This window comes from Mastigoproctus giganteus, chromosome 3 (assembly GCF_048544385.1).
Source record: "Mastigoproctus giganteus isolate SK-2022 chromosome 3, ASM4854438v1, whole genome shotgun sequence".
In the NCBI taxonomy this organism is placed as follows: domain Eukaryota; kingdom Metazoa; phylum Arthropoda; class Arachnida; order Uropygi; family Thelyphonidae; genus Mastigoproctus; species Mastigoproctus giganteus.
In genome coordinates this window covers 214458180-214474464 of record NC_143577.1, presented here as the reverse complement: position 1 = coordinate 214474464, position 16285 = coordinate 214458180, and the positions used below count along the sequence as shown (strand labels likewise).

Sequence of the window (16285 nt, the reverse complement as noted above, 5' to 3'; positions counted from 1 at the left end):
GCCTTATTTTTTAAAGTTTCAGGACAATCAAAAAAAAGAAAAAAAAAAGCTATAAAAATAAATAAAACATTTATAAAATAAATATGGAATAACAAAAAGACCAAATCTTAAAATATAAAACCCAACAGCCTGAATTAACATGGTCCCAAAAGTCAAAAAAATATAGATTCTGAAATCAATGCTGACCAAAAACAGCAGTTGAGAAATATCTGATATTTTCATGATTAAGTAAATAGTTATCTTAATGCATGAGGGAATATTATTATAAGCATTATTATAAAGTAATACTTTAAATTAATAAATCAAATTCAATGAATTCAGAATTAAATGTTTTGAATATCATGGCCAATTTAGCTAGTCTAAACAAAAAATGCTATGTTCAATGCTCAGTTATCCAATACTAATTCATAATTATAAAGCTTTCATTGCTTATACTATAAAAGCTGTATCCATATGCCTATTTACTGCCTTTCTAAAGCCCTCTGAAAATGCATTTACTACACCTACATAACAAAACTGCATTGCCATACCTCTAATTAAAGATATTATCCACATTTATAAGCAAAAATTATAATTTATTGGAACTTAAACCAGAAAAGGATTTTACAATTAACTAGACATCCCTGCCAAAAATACATAACTTATGAAATTTACTTTGGAATTTGAGTCTACAAACAAAAGAAATGAAACAGTAACTGAAATAATTCCAAATTAGCCCACAATGGTCAGGTGAAATCATATACAAGACTGATGATTTGTTTTTGGACTAAAATTAAAGCTGTGGGGTATCCAGTGAATTGTGTCTGCAAACCAATCTGTTTGCCTGTTTTGCTGGATGAAAAACCTAATTTTCAGTGTATTTTTACCCCAAAAATTAGCTGAAAGAAACAGTAACAGAGGATGGCATGATTAAAAAACTGTGCCATCCTCCTCCAAGACCAACTAAGTTGGCCATGATGTGGAAAAACTTGCAAATTTTTAATAGAGAAAATGTGGCAAAAAATTACCATGTAAGTTACTCCAGTGAATGGAATGGCTTTTGAGTGAAAGCTGAAATGAAATGGCAAAAAATATCATAGATGTCAAAATAACCTCCATGTGATCAAAACCAGGTTAAGGAAATAAGCAACAAATAAAAGAAATTCAAATTTTGATTTAAAAGTTAAAGAAAAAAATTCATTAAGATTTTATTTTAAAATAAAATCTTAATTCAACCAATTCAAATCCCCATACCCAGGAGAGTTGGAACTTCAACCTGTTCACAAACAAATCTAAATCAGAACTAGCATCCCATAAGTTATAGTCAATATTAAAAAAAAATTAGATTAAATTTTCAGTGGATATGTGGTTAAAAACTAAATATAAATTGGACTGTCCTGAGTTACAATAGAGCAGAGCTTTAAAAAATAATTAATTGAATTAATGGAGCCTGAGGTGAACTTCTAATCAAATCTTATCTTCTAATCAAAGTAAATACAAACTAAACTCTTTTCAAAGAAGTGAAATCAATGTATCTAGCTGTAAAAGAAGTTTTAAAATATATAAAATCTTAATGATTCTCCATTCTGTTACTTACCTTGTGCTTTAATTTTTAAATCAAAATTGGACCTTTCATATGCTACTTTTAATTCTTATAATTTTATTTAATTTGGAACCTTTTGTTTCCAGACTTCAAAAATTCCAAAGGAAATTTGAGATGTCATGGATTTTTGGCAAGATCATTTTGCAAGTAGTCCACATTACCTAGTTTCAATAAATTGCAATTTCTGCTTATAAAAGGGAGCCACGTGCATTTAATTACAGAAATTTCAAATAATGCTCTTCACACTAGATTTGCATTATCATAATTTTCATCATAATTCACTTATAAAGAAATTTTAATGTAAGACATTAACATAAACAAATAAAAATAAGATTAATTACAGCTAATAATCTTATTAAAAATGGAATAAAACTTATATGCAACCAAAATACAGGCATCAAATGGCCCAATTAAGCTTCAGCAAATATGAAATTACTTGGGTGGGGAGAATTCCAATTCTAATGGAATAAATAATACTGTATTATAAAAGAAAACTTATTTTCACATGGAATGACTTACAAATATTTTATATAGGTGAGGCTAATTTGGGCATAACATTTTATACAATGTGAATTTTTTCTTTGAAAACATCAAAAGCTCACACTGGACTCAAAACCTATGGAGGAGCAAGCAAAGACTGGCCAGTCATTTCTGGCGGAATATCAAATCCCATAAGATCCAGAACTGTTGGAGCAACATCACAAAGTGCTACATTATGAGTAACATCCCTAAACTTTCTGAAACCTATCATACAAAAAGGCACTCTATTGGTGGTATGAGCAGTATGTGGCCCACCCTTTTCATCGACCATCTTTTCTGCATTACCATGATCAGCAGTAACTAGCAAGGTGTAGCCACATTTCTCACAGGCTTCGGCAAGCATTCCAATAGCCACATCAGTTGCTTCCACACCTTTTACTGTTGCTTCTGCTACACCAGTATGACCAACCATATCTGGAGGTGCAAAGTTACACATTACAAATGGATACTTGCCAGTCTCAATTGCTTTGATCATTTCTACTGCAACTTCATGACAACTCATTTCTGGTTTCAAATCATATGTTGCCACTTTTGGTGATTGTACCATTAATCTTTCTTCTAGTGGAAATGCTATTTCTCTTCCACCATTGAAGAAAAAGGTTACATGGGCATACTTCTCTGTTTCAGCACAATGGAATTGTGGAAGGCTTTTGGAAGAAATCCATTCAGATAAAACATTTTTTGGAACAGTTGGAGGATACAAATTACTAAATGGGAATTCTTTTTTATATTGCGTCATTGTATAAATCTTTAAATTTTTTGGTATTTTGTTAGTTTCAAAATGCTGCTGAAGACCAAAAGCTTCTACTATCTGTCTCATGCGATCAGATCGGAAATCAATGAAAACCAGCGTATCGTTATCTTCTATGAGTCCTGCTCCATCCACAATAAGAGGTTTTAAAAATTCATCGGTTTCCCTCTGATCTTCTGATGAATCATATTTCTGTTGAATGAAATCAACAACATTATCTTTTGATGTTTTTGTGCCTTTGCCTTGAACCATACCTTCAAATGCAACTTTTATTCGTTCATATCTCTTGTCACGATCCATTGCATAATACCGGCCCGTTATAGTAGCAAGAGTACCATGTTGCAATTCTTTCAACTTGTCTAACAACTGCTGTACAAATTTGACTCCGCTGGTTGGGCTGGTATCTCGCCCATCAGAAAAGAAATGAATATACACATTCGGAACACCATGATGCTTAGCGCCTTCCAATAAAGCAAATAAATGACTAATGTGTGAATGAACACCGCCATCACTAACCAAGCCTAGAAAATGCAATCGACCGGAGTTATCTTTCGCGTGTTTGCAAGCTTCCACAAAATTTTCATTGTGGTAAATCGCCTTATTCTGAACGTCGAGATTAATGCGTACAATATCTTGATACATTACTCGACCTGCACCAATGTTCATATGGCCAACTTCACTATTGCCCATAAGGCCATCAGGTAAACCGACAGAGAGACCGGAGGCATCCAACGTGATATACTGACCCGGTATCTGCGAAAAACGGTCCATGATTGGTGTTTTCGCTTTCCGAATAGCATCGAAACCATCCTCCGTAGTAGAAATCCCCCATCCATCGATTACTATTAAACATACACTCATTTTAATACAGAATGGGTGAGAAGTTCAGAAAAATAATCATACAACAACCGCAAATTCAGCTAACGTCCTTCTTTAACCTTGATACACTGTTCAGTTGACTAGCGCTCCCTACAGTGAATAATTTTGTAACCCTCAAGGATTTCACAACTGCAGCTGACCAGCGACACGTAGCATTTACTGTGAAATAGTCTCCATGGTGCCACTAATCTACTAGAACCATTAATTACAGCATTATCAAAAAAGGTAACAACATTTAACTCATTCAAAAAATGATACTCAAAAGGTAAAGAACAGTTGTAAAACGCGAATAAATTTTTAAATATAAATCAAAAACAGAACCAACTATTCGTCATTTAAAACAAATATATTTGTCTGACTCCCCCTAAACAAAATCAAGCATACCTGTAACAAAGGGCGATCCCAGAATTTCGAAAGGGAGACTTTATCCATCCTGTAAGAAAATCCTGGTACCATCCGCTGATGATTATAAGATAATTAAAACGTAATGATTCCGGGGCCCCTCGTGGGTAGCACAGTTGTTAGGACCGCTGTCCTCCCCACACCAGATGGAAAGGACCTGAGTTTGAGTACTGTCGATGATGTGAGGAATTTTTATGGGCCTTTTTTTTGCAACGCGGCTGAGTTAGTTGGTCTCAGAGAGGATAGTATAGTTTTTCTCCTGGAAACTGCAGTTTATCGTCCAACAGGCAGAAAATAGACCGCAGAAAACACACAGTTTGCAGACAATATACACACAGACACTGATATACACATAGTCGCTGATGCTCCTAAAACCCTACTGCAACTACTACTCTTAATGATTCTGGGAAATCATTAGGCTTTAATCATTACGTAATATTTAAAAAAATCCACATTATTTTGATTATAAGGTTAACTATAGCCCCTTTAGCCGTTATCTTGACCTCTCCTGCCTGTAACAACATGCAGATGCATGTTGTTACAGGCAAGAGCAACATGCAGATGCAGTTTATTATTAAGAACAACTCTATTTCAAATTTGTTTCTCGCACTATTGATTTAAAGATAGGTATCACTCAGAAAAACAAACCTCATTTTCCGGAAGAAAAAAACATAAAAATTGATCTTGTCATTAACAGGATTCAAACTGAGGTCTTCTCCAACCGTGTACGGAGAACAGTAATTATACCAACTGTGCTACGCACGGGTGCTCAGGACACTGAAGGCAAGGAAAATTCAATATAAACTGGCTTCCAAATTAAGCAAACTTTCTCGCTCTCAAACCTCATTGCGGCCAGCTTCGTGTCACCTGCAAACGAAATATCCGATGATTCGCCTTACTGGCCAGGTGCCATAAAAAAACAAACAAACCAAACTATTATTTTTAGGCCACTCGAATAATTAAATTCATCTGCTGTGCTGTGTGTCTTATGTCTGTTAATTGCGTGTGTTCTATCGTCGAGTTGTGTGTTTTGATGGACGAAAAACCCCAGTTTATAGGGAAAAAAACCTTGCAATTTACGCTTAAGACGACTAATTCAGCCACGGAATGAAAAAAGCACATTAAAATTCCTCGCGTCATCGACGGGATTCGAATCCAGGCCTTTTCCACACAGTGAGGGGAGGATGGTGACTCTACCACTGTGCTACGCGCACAGAGTAGGCCAGGTGCCAGAGAGATTCTATGTGGCGCCCGGGTGCAAATCACGGTTTGGCGCCCCCTTAAAAATTTTCTTCATATGTGTATGTAAGTTTCAGGTTTTCAGGCACCCCTTGAACGTTGGCGCCCGGGCGCAGTTCACCCTCGATACAGTCCTCCCCTGGATTCTATACAGCATTACAAATTGTTTCAGAGTTATTGGATCTACAACCGAACCACTATCAAGCCATATTATCTACTTCAGGTGCCGTGAAAGAGGAATTTATTTGCATGATCATCAACTGCCTCTTTCCCCCTTGACTGCTGTAAGCGACACCAGTTTTGAGACTGCTATGTCTCCACGTCCGCCATCGCAAGGCGACCAAAAGGTCAAAGGATTCCTGACAGATAGTTTTGCACGGTTCTGGAGTACACTCCGACACCACCACTAGATCAGAGGAGTTTGCATTATTTCAACAACGAATACAATCATTAACCATATTTAGCAGTCATGCAGTTTGAACCACGGTCCGCTCAAGGAGCATGTGCTACTGCACTTGCCCCAGACCACTCAGCTATATCACGTTGTTTCTGACTGTCTTTTTCCCCTTGAGTCTTGAACCACCGGAAGGGGAACGAAAAAGTTAGAGGCAGGAGTGTAGTGGAGGGTATACACTCTGGATTTTTTTAGATGAATATCGTATACCTTCTGGATCTCTCTCTCTCTCTCTCTATATATATATATATATATATATATATACGGGTATACGCCATATACTCTCTGCATACTTAACATTCACAGAGTATACCTTCTGCTAATTTTACGGCTACAGCACCGGTTAGAAGGGATCCTGAGAGTCCATTTGGCATGGTTGCGAAACAGAAAGGAGGGTCGTGCGTGAACCTTTCATAATACACAGAATTCTAGACAAGATCACATATCTCTATTAGAGATTATGCTGACTTCTAATCTGTCCTGGAACAAACGTATCACAAATATTGCTTCCTCCGCATCTAAAAAACTGGATTTTCTCTTTCGCTCTACTTTTCTTTTCGCGTTACTTTTCTTCCAAACAGCTGCTCACTCTGCACAAATAGCACATCCCCCTACCATGGAACATTGTTCTCACATCTTGGGGCGCTGCCCCATAATTTCTCTCAAGCTTCTAGACTCATTCAAGAGAATGCAGTTGGGTTAATTAATGATCCATCCATGAGCGCCGGCAGGATATTTTGCAAGGTGGTGCATGTGGGAATAAATTTTCTGTTCACCAAATTTTCGAATACATACAATATTTTAATTAAGTCAAGTTTGACTGATTGACGTGTTCAGCCGAGCCAACATTTCGTGGTCTGTGGGAGAAGAACTTGCATTTTGAAAGAATGAATTTGTATTATTGTAATGTTTCAATAAATTAATGAAAATATTAAAAATTGTGTATTACTTCGAAATCCACTTGCACTTGCACCACCTTGCACCATGATTCCACCCATCCCATCCAAAGTCTCTTCACTCTTTGTCTCATAAACGCTCTGTTTCTGCTGTATGCCTTTTATATAGATACTTCCATGGGCCCTATTCTTCTGAATTATAGAATTCCCCCTATCTCTTCCCGACTAGTCCAAACACATGCTGCAACTAGTCAGCATCCCTTTACTGTCCTACTTCAAATTCATAGAATCAACTTTTCTTGTTCCTCGTTTATTACTTCAATTTCTGGAACAGCCTCCCTTCATATGTATTTCCTGAAAATTACAATCTACATATATGCACGTTTACAGTTAACAAGCAACTTCTTTCATCTCCTCAACCATAACACCACACATGATACCAAGTACTGTAAGTTCGAATACCTTTCTTATTTGGAGATTTAAAAAAAAAAAATTTAAAAATTAGTAAAGCATTTGACACCGTTCCCCATGAATGACTGCTGTACAAATTGGAGCCACGAATCTTTGGGTTCAAATGATTGCTAAGGATAAAGGTTTCCTTGAGTGGCAAAAGTCAGAGAGTGGTTATCAATGGGCATAGCCCTTCTCCGAGTTTTACGACTAATATTATTAATGGAATGCTTTCAGGGTTCAGTGCTGACTCCTTTACTCTTTTCAATATTTATTAACAACGTTGAAGAAGGCATATTAGGCTTTGTTAACAACGTTGAAGAATGCATATTAGGAATATTGTCTATATTTGCAGTCAGTAGCGTAGCTAGGATTTTTTGTCAGCAAGTAAATTACAAACAAAGGCACCAATTACCTAATGCTAAAAAGCGCCACAATACCAGAGTTCGGCGTCAGGGGGTACAATGTACCTGTTGACTCCACCCTAGCTATGCCACTGTTTGTAGACCCTGCAAATGAAACTTGATTGAAGTGAAAAAAGGCGTAATTGAAATGAATAAATTAAATGCGGACTAACAGTTTCGCGAATCTCTGCATATCTATTCTTCATCTATCTTTCCTCAATTTAAATTTATGCCCCCCTTAGGTTTGTAATCTGAACAAGTGGAAGAATCCCATCAGAATTCAGCGTGCTCAACCTATTCAAGGCCTTATGCTTATGAAGCATCAGCCAAAAAAAAAAAAAAAAAAAAAAAAAACCCTCCCATTTCATCCTTCCATTCGTTCCAAATGCCTATCCAGCAAAGCCTTAAATTTATTTAGGCTATTATCTTCCACAACAAAAGATGGAAGCCTGTTCCACCAATCAACTACCCGCTGGCTAAAGGCAAATTTGCACCATCTATTCTACAACTATCTTTCGTCAATTTGAAACTGCGCCCCCTCAGGTTCTTAGTCTGAGCAAGACGAAGAATCCCATCAGCATTCAGCTTGCTCAACCCATTCAAGGTCCTTTAAACCTCAATCAGATCACCTCGCAGGTGCCTACTCTCCAGTTGCTGCAATTTGCAGGACTTAAGCCTTTCTTGTTAAGAGCACCCCTTTGTTCTCCTCCTCACCAATCTTGTTGCCCTTCTCTGTACACGCTGAAGGAAATCTACATCCTTCCTAAAATGAGGCCTCCAAACCTGTAGGCACCTCCGTAGCCATGTGGGCAGTAGCAGCAGTGCGTGGCACACCCTTCTTGATTGGACCGGGGTTCGGGACCGTGACCACCAAATACGGAGGATGCGGAAAGGTCAGGGAATGATCACTGCATATCCCCGGAGCAATATGGCCTTAGTTACTAATACCCCTAAAAACCAAATAACAAACAACAACAAACCTGTACCCAGTACTCAAGGCGTGGCCTGACCATTGCCTTATACAGAGGGACAATCACCTCCTTTTCTCTGCTAGCAAAATTCCCTGCTATCATTGACAAAACTCCATGACCTGCCCTGGCAGTATGTGTGAATTTCTGGATTTGTAGTATTCAAGCTTATAAAATAATTGTATGATTCTTATTCTCACTTTTTCTTTTTCTTTTTTTTATCGAGTACAACATATTGAGACATCATACACTAGCTTTCACTGTTTCAGCACTCTAACGCAGCGATTAATTATGAATGTGTCCGGAGTCAATCCTAGGGGCTCGCATCTGGTGAGTATGGGCTTGGCACACCTAGGGTCCTGAGCTCGATATTAACATTCTTCTCTTTCTTGGTGACTCCTTTACTTCTGACTCTCTCTCTCTCTCTCTCTCTCTCTCTCTCTCTCTCTCTCTCTCTCTCTCTCTCTCAGGGTAACGTGAGAATTTTTTTTTGGTTGGTGCAGCATAAGCCTCAGGCTTCCTTGCACCATATGGACAATAATAATAATAATAATAATAATAATAATAATAATAATAATAATTACAAGTCGGAGCACATTCGTGAGGTTTTGGGAAATGGGATAATACATACTTGTAATGTTTTGAGAAAGCGGTATCACTTTAGGAACAGCTCTATCATTTTTTTTTTTTTTTTTTTTTTGGAAAGTTTAGCAACTGGAAGACATTATTGATTTTAGTTATAAAAAGGAAACCTAAGAATCGAATTGGTTTCGAACACAGCCTTCAAGTAGATATATATATATATATATATATATATATATCCAAGTATAACAAAGCAAATATTAAATGTTATAATAAATATCAATATTATAATAAATATTAAGTAGTAACATAACCAATTAATGCCATCTAGGACGATTAAACATTACATCGGTCTGTATGAATATGAGTTAAGTTAATAATGGTAAGAGTTTTTTAAAGGTAAAATATGATATACTAGCTTATCAGGTAAACCAAAAAAACTCTTACCTTTAAAAAACTCTTACCATTATTAACTTAACTCATATATATATATATATATTTTTTTTTTTTTTTAATGAGAATCACACCAATTAAAAGTATTAGTGTTGCTGTTGATTACTTTATCACTCGTGTGTCGTGCAGTTATAAATCACAGAGTACTAATCTGTGTTATAAATAGTATATATTATGTATATACGTTTTTGTGGCATGCGCGTGTGATAGACGTGTATTTTAAGTAAGTACAGTACCTTTACGTGTGCAATGCATGCTAGCACAGTGTAGTAGATATCTTACAGTACTTTTACGTGTGCAATGCATGCTAGCAGAGTAGTAGATATCTTATTACTCTGTGCTAGCGTGAAAGTACTGTATTGTAGTAGTAGTAGTAGTAGTGGCACATGATGCAAGAAAGCAAGTGTAGGAGCTTATGCAGCATCAGCCAAAAAAAAAAAAAAAAAAAATCACACCATTCCCTCCAAATGCCTGTCCAGTTCCTCCTTAAATTTATTTAACCTATCAACTTCTACAACGACAGATGGAAGTTTGTTCCAGCAATTAACCACCCGCTGGCTAAAGGCAAATTTCCGCACATCTATTCTACATCTGTCCTTTCTTAATTTGAACTTATGTCCCCGTAGGTTGGTAATCTGAACAAGTGGAAGGATCCCATCAGAATTCAGCGTGCTCAACCCATTCAAGGCCTTATAGACCTCAATCAGATCACCGCGCAGGTGCCTAGTCTCCAGCCACTGCAATTTGCAGAACTTAAGCCTCTCTTGGTAAGAGAATCCCTTCATTCCCCTCACCAATCGTGTTGCTCTTCTCTGTACACGCTCAAGCAAATCTACATCCTTCCTAAAATGAGGCCTCCAGACCTGTACGCAGTACTCAAGGCGTGGCCTGACCATTGCCTTATACAGAGGGACAATCACCTTCTTTTCCCTGCTAGCAAAATTCCTATATATCATTGACAAAACCCCATGACCCGCCCTAGCAGCCTGTCTGCACTGCTCAGAAAACTTCATATCTGACTGCACAATTACTCCCAGGTCTTTTTCATTTTCTACCACCTTAAGTGTAGTACCACACAGTTGGTACGTTTCTCTGGGGTTACTTCTACCCATATGCAGTACTTTGCATTTGTCAAGGTTGAACTTCAGTTGCCAATTCTTAGCCCATCTGCCCAAATTATCTAGATCCTGTTGCAGTAGCACACTGCCATTACTGTCATTAACAACCCTGCCAACCTTTGTGTCATCTGCAAACTTCTACATTAAGCCTGGTATACCTTCATCAATATCATTGATAAATACACAAAACAACAGTGGACCCAACACCGAACCCTGTGGGACTCCACTAATAACATTAGTCCACGAAGAGCAGCACCCATTGATTACCACCCTCTGTCTTCTCCCACTTAACCATCCTTTTATCCATTGTAGCAACTTACCCTTAATACCATTCTGCTCCAATTTGTACAGTAGTCTTCCATGCGCAACAGTGTCAAAAGCTTTCCTGAAATCCAAGTATATGATATCAAAATTATTTTTTGCATCCAGTTCCTTTGATAGTTCAGTTGTTAGTATGATGAATTGTATTTTAACGTGTATTTTAAGTACAGTACTTTTACGTGTGCAATACATGCTAGCACAGAGTAGTAAGATATCACAGAGTAGTAGATATCTTACTACTCTGTGCTAGCATGCATTGCACACGTAAAAGTACTGCTTGCTAGTATGAGGAATTGACGCAAGATTGTCGTATCCACAGACGTATCTTTGTTTATCATTTATTACGTGCTGAGGCTTGTAATCAGCAGTACCCAGCTCACCATTTTGGAAAATGAATAACATTTTAGAAATAGCGATATTATATAATTTTTATTTTTATTAGGAGTGAGCTTAATTTTTAAACTTATTAACAGAAATGCCATTCTGGCTGATTTTGAGTATAAAAACACAAGTTACCTTCTGTTTTTATTATTATTATTATTTTTTTGATAGATTTACATCAATAAAAAAAAAATTTGAACGGATAGCCGTTGTAAACATTCATGTGGCATGTGTGTTATAAATAGTTCAGCTCTTGTGTATATGGATGCTTGGCAGCATGTATAAAGGTGTATTCTAAAAATATTTATGCCAGCATGTGGCGTTGAAGCATAGGCTATCGTTCTGTTTTATGTTAGAGCATTTATATCAGTTCATTTTCATTAATATTTTTTGAATAATTTAGAGGGTTATCTGAATTATAAAAACTATTTGTTTTTGAAATACTACGTCGAAATATATTCTGGACAACTGGTTCTTCTAGGAGTAAGCCAAGCGGTGTGTACTGTATATAACTGAGTAACATTTCCATCGGCAGATTAGCGCCAAGAAAAACTTATAAATAAAATTAATTGGTATTTAAATGCATTATGTAACTTGAAGCAGCAGGTAAAGCAACCATAAGCCTCTAGCAATTATCAGTTCAAAATTAGCCAAGCAAACGTGTCTTCCCCAAAATATAACTCTTTTTGTATGCAATGTTTGCGTTAAAAGGATAACACTGATCAACGAATTTTAAATATTGTATTGCTTCTATGATGAAAGAAAATTTTCTATACTGTTTTGCCTGTGTGGATTTGGGAAATCAGCATTTTAAAAAAATTAGATTAGTCTTTACAATCGTTCCGATTGGATTGATCCTTGCCAGTAGCAGTGATTGATATGCCTAGCCCATTATGGTCAGTCTTAAGGTAGTAGTGGCATGTGATGCAAGAAAGCACGTGTATGAGCTTATGCAGCATCAGCCAAAAAAAAAATAAATAAATAAAAAACAATGCCCTCTAAATGTTTGTCAGATGGAAGTTTGTTCCAGCAATTAACCACCCGCTGGCTAAAGGAAAATTTCTGCACATCTGTCTTTTCTCAATTAGATTTTATATTAGGTTCATAATCTGAGCAAGTTGGAGAATCCCATCAGAATTCAGCATGCTCGACCCATTCAAGGCCTTATACACCTCAATCAGATCACCTTGCACATGCCTAGTCTCCAGCCGCTGAAATTTGTAGAACTTAAGCCTCTCTTGGTAAGAGGATCCCTTCATTCCTCTCACCAATCTTGTTGCCCTTCTCTGTACACGCTCAAGCAAATCTACATCCTTCCTAAAATGAGGCCTCCAAACCTGTACACAGTACTCAAGGTGTGGCCTGAGCATTGCCTTATACAGAGGAACAACCACCTCCTTTTCCCTGCTAGCAAAATTCCTGTATATCATTGACAAAACCTGATGACCTGCCCTGGCAGCCTGTCTGCATTGCTCAGAAAACTTCATATCTGACTGCACAATTACTTCCAGGTCTTTTTCATTTTCTACCACCTTAAGTGTAGTACCACACAGTTGGTACGTTTCTCTGGTGTTACTTCTACCCATATGCAGTACTTGACACTTGTCAATGTTAAATTCAGTTGCCACCTCTCAGCCCATCTGCTCAACTTTTCCAGATCTTGTTGCAGTAGCATACTATCATTACTGTCATTAAACACCCTGCCAACCTTCATATCGTCTGCAAACTTAGACATTAACCCTGATATACCTTCATCAATATCATTGATAAATACCAAACACAACAATGGGCCCAACATCGAACCCTAGGGGACTCCACTAATAATATTAGTCCATGAAGAGCAGCACCTATTAATTATCACCTCTTCTCCCACTCAACCATCCTTTTATCCATTGTAGCAACAAATTAGACCAGAATGTTAATACCATTCTGGTCTAATTTGTACTTTAGCCTTCCATGTGCAACAGTGTCAAAAGCTTGTTTGAAATCCAAGTATATGATATCAAAATTATTTTTTGCATCCAGTTCCTTTGTAACCACATAATAATACCCAATCAAATTTGTCAGACAAGACTTTCCCTTAACAAACCATGCTTTGTCTGAATTATTGCTGCAGTCTTGTGTAGATGATCCTGCAATGCATCTTTAACCAGTGACTCCATTATTTTACCCAAAACAGAAGTTAAACTAACTGGTCTGTAATTACTCGTGTCACCCTTCGATCCCCCTTTGTGAATTGGGGATACATTTGCACATTAGTTTAATATGATTTATTATAAATACATAGTTATCAAGATTCCAGTTTTCATTGTGTTTTATTTCTACATAAGGCTGGTGAAAAACATTTAAAACTACAATATGAATATACCCAACCTCAGAGGCCTGTTTGAAGAATGCACATCTCCAGTTCGTGGAGACCTCTCCTGAATCCAAGGATGCTCTCATAATTATGGCTAAGGGTTTGCTTACTTCCTTTGCCGCCTCCTTTAATATAACTGGATAGATCCCATCCACCTCAGGTGTTTATCCCCACGTTGTGCCGCTGTTTTAAAATTGGAAAACGAGTTCCTGATTTTAGAACAGCGGCAAGGGGGGGATAAACACCCTAACTAAGACACCATAGAGAGCTAGGCATGTCAATCACTGCTATTCGCAATGATCGATCGGAAGGGGTACCAGATTGTAAAGACTAACCAAAAATTATTTTGCCCAAGTTTGGAAGCTACCTGCTGTGTCTTATATTCTATAAAATAAGTTACATAGATGTAAAACGGGATAATTAAAGAACATCCACCTTACTGTTTTAATATATCTTATATTGAAAAACATGTTATATTATGAAAAAAAAAATCGCAAAATAATAACTGATACATTTTTGGTTATTGAAAAAATACATTAAATTACATTGATCAGCAATTGTTTTGCAAGTCTCAATTTTATGTGTAAGGGGATAACAGGATTTTGCTTGTCTCAACTAGTGACTGTAATTGACATTTTTTTATTCCTTGGATTGAGCGATTGCCTTGAGGGCCAGTCTTTTCTTGTGTAATAAGAAGAGAATGCTCTACTGTCCCATTCACAAAGGAAACAGCAAAATTTTGTGTTTCTCTGTTGCATTCTTAAGAAGGTGGCAATGACTTTTAAGTTGCTGCAAATTTGCCATTGGCACTCGTTGGGTGCCAAATCAGTTGATGGATTCAGTAAGAAGCTTCATATTATCATATGATTCTTTCATAAGAATTGCATGGCCTATGGAATTGATAGTAGTATGTTGCCATTATATAGTAGCACTGCTTTTAAACTCAATTTAGAAGAATCTATGAAGAGTCTCCAGGCTTGAGAGTTGTGATCAGTATTAAGTGAGTCCACCGTTGAAGTCAGTGCAGACAAGAAGTCCGTGGTTGCAGTTTTGAGCCTAAAGGTTCTGCCTTATTTTTTGTAAATCAAGATCTCTGATAAAATCATTTAATTTATTTTGCATAATTCTGTGTGGGAAATTATGGCTCTATAGAGGGGGAAATTGGAATTAAAATCCAAATCAGAATCTGTTGATGTGGAGGGTTCAGGTGATTTATCTCAGCCATCACCAGACTCTTCATCAGATTCTAAAACATATTCAGCTTGTGACTCACAAATGAGAAATACTTCTCTGTGGGGTACTTGTTGAATAACAGATGGTATATTCGGGTAGCTTAAGGTCCACTTTTTCTTCTTGGAAGTAAGTCCTCTGCTGAAGAGGTGGCACCATACGAAAATAACAGTCCATTATATGATCTGAAGCCTCTTTCATATCATAGGCACAGCAAAAGGCATTAACCAGCTATGGAGATTAAAAGCACAAGTATTATAGCAAATATTGCAGCTAACAAACTAAATGAGTATTTTACATCTACATTCACACATGAGGAGTTATTCAGGAAGGGAAATGCCAGAGGTGAAGTAAACTCTGGCAGTGAGCTAGATGATTTTGTAATAACTAAGGAAAGTGGAGGAGAAATATCCTCAATTTGAGGATAAACATAAAAAAGGCACCCGGGGTGGATGGGATCTATCCAGTTATATTAAAGGAGGCAGCAAAGGAAGTAAGCAAACTCTTAGCCATAATTATGAGAGCTTCTTTGAGACTCAGGGAAGGTACCCATAGACTGGAGATGTGCAAATGTGACCCCAATTCACAAAGCACGATCAAAGGCTGACACAAGTAATTATAGACCTGTGAGTTTAACTTCTGTTCCAGGAAAATTAATGGAGACACTGGTTAGAAAAGCACTGCAGGATCATCCAGACAAGACTTCAGTTATAGTTCGGACACAGCATGGTTTTGTTAACGGAAAGTCTTGCCTGACCAATTTGATTGGATACTATGATGCAGTCACAAAAGAACTGGATGCAGAGAATAACTTTAATATTATATATGTGGATCTTAGAAAGGCTTTTGATACTGTTGGACATGGAAGACTGCTGCACAAATTGGAGCAATGTGGCATTAGCATTAGCATTAGCATTAGTAGAGGCATTTGATGCAAGAAAGCAAGCTTATGCAGCATCAGCCAAAAAAAAAAAAAAAAAAAAAAAAAAGTAACATAAATAAATAAAAATAACCACTTCCACTTCACCCCTCTGTTCGTTCGAAATACCTGTCCAGCTGAGCCTTAAACTTATTTAGGCTATCAACTTCCACGACAAGGGATGGAAGTCTGTTCCACCCACCAACCACCCGCTGGCTAAAGGCAAATTTCCGCACATCTATCCTACATCTGTCTTTCCTCAATTTGAATTTATGCCCTCTCAGGTGATTTTTCTGAGCTAGAGGAAGAATCCCATCAGCATTGAGCATGCTCAAACCATTCAAGGCTTTGTACACC

At 37.2% G+C, this 16285-nt stretch overlaps 2 protein-coding genes across 2 annotated transcripts in view; one reads left to right on the top strand and one right to left on the bottom strand.

The window, feature by feature from the left end:
* Window positions 1-2030: 2030 nt before the first annotated feature.
* LOC150088695 (2,3-bisphosphoglycerate-independent phosphoglycerate mutase-like) lies at window positions 2031-3828 on the bottom strand. Its single transcript, XM_090370859.1, has one exon. The coding sequence runs from the start codon at window positions 3732-3734 to the stop codon at window positions 2199-2201; it is 1536 nt and encodes a 511-aa protein (XP_090226985.1). The 5' UTR covers window positions 3735-3828; the 3' UTR covers window positions 2031-2198.
* A 5894-nt stretch (window positions 3829-9722) lies between these two features.
* Window positions 9723-16285, top strand: part of PIG-A (phosphatidylinositol glycan anchor biosynthesis class A) — a 145897-nt gene continuing 139334 nt past the window's right edge. Inside the window, exon 1 of the mRNA XM_090370858.1 lies at window positions 9723-9823. The gene's annotated coding sequence lies outside the window, so the exon portion shown is untranslated. The remainder of the gene's footprint in view (window positions 9824-16285) is intronic.

Coding starts and splice junctions, on each gene's coding strand:
- LOC150088695 (XM_090370859.1), bottom strand. CDS start 3,734: ATGAGTGTATGTTTAATAGTAATCGATGGATGGGGGATTTCTACTACG.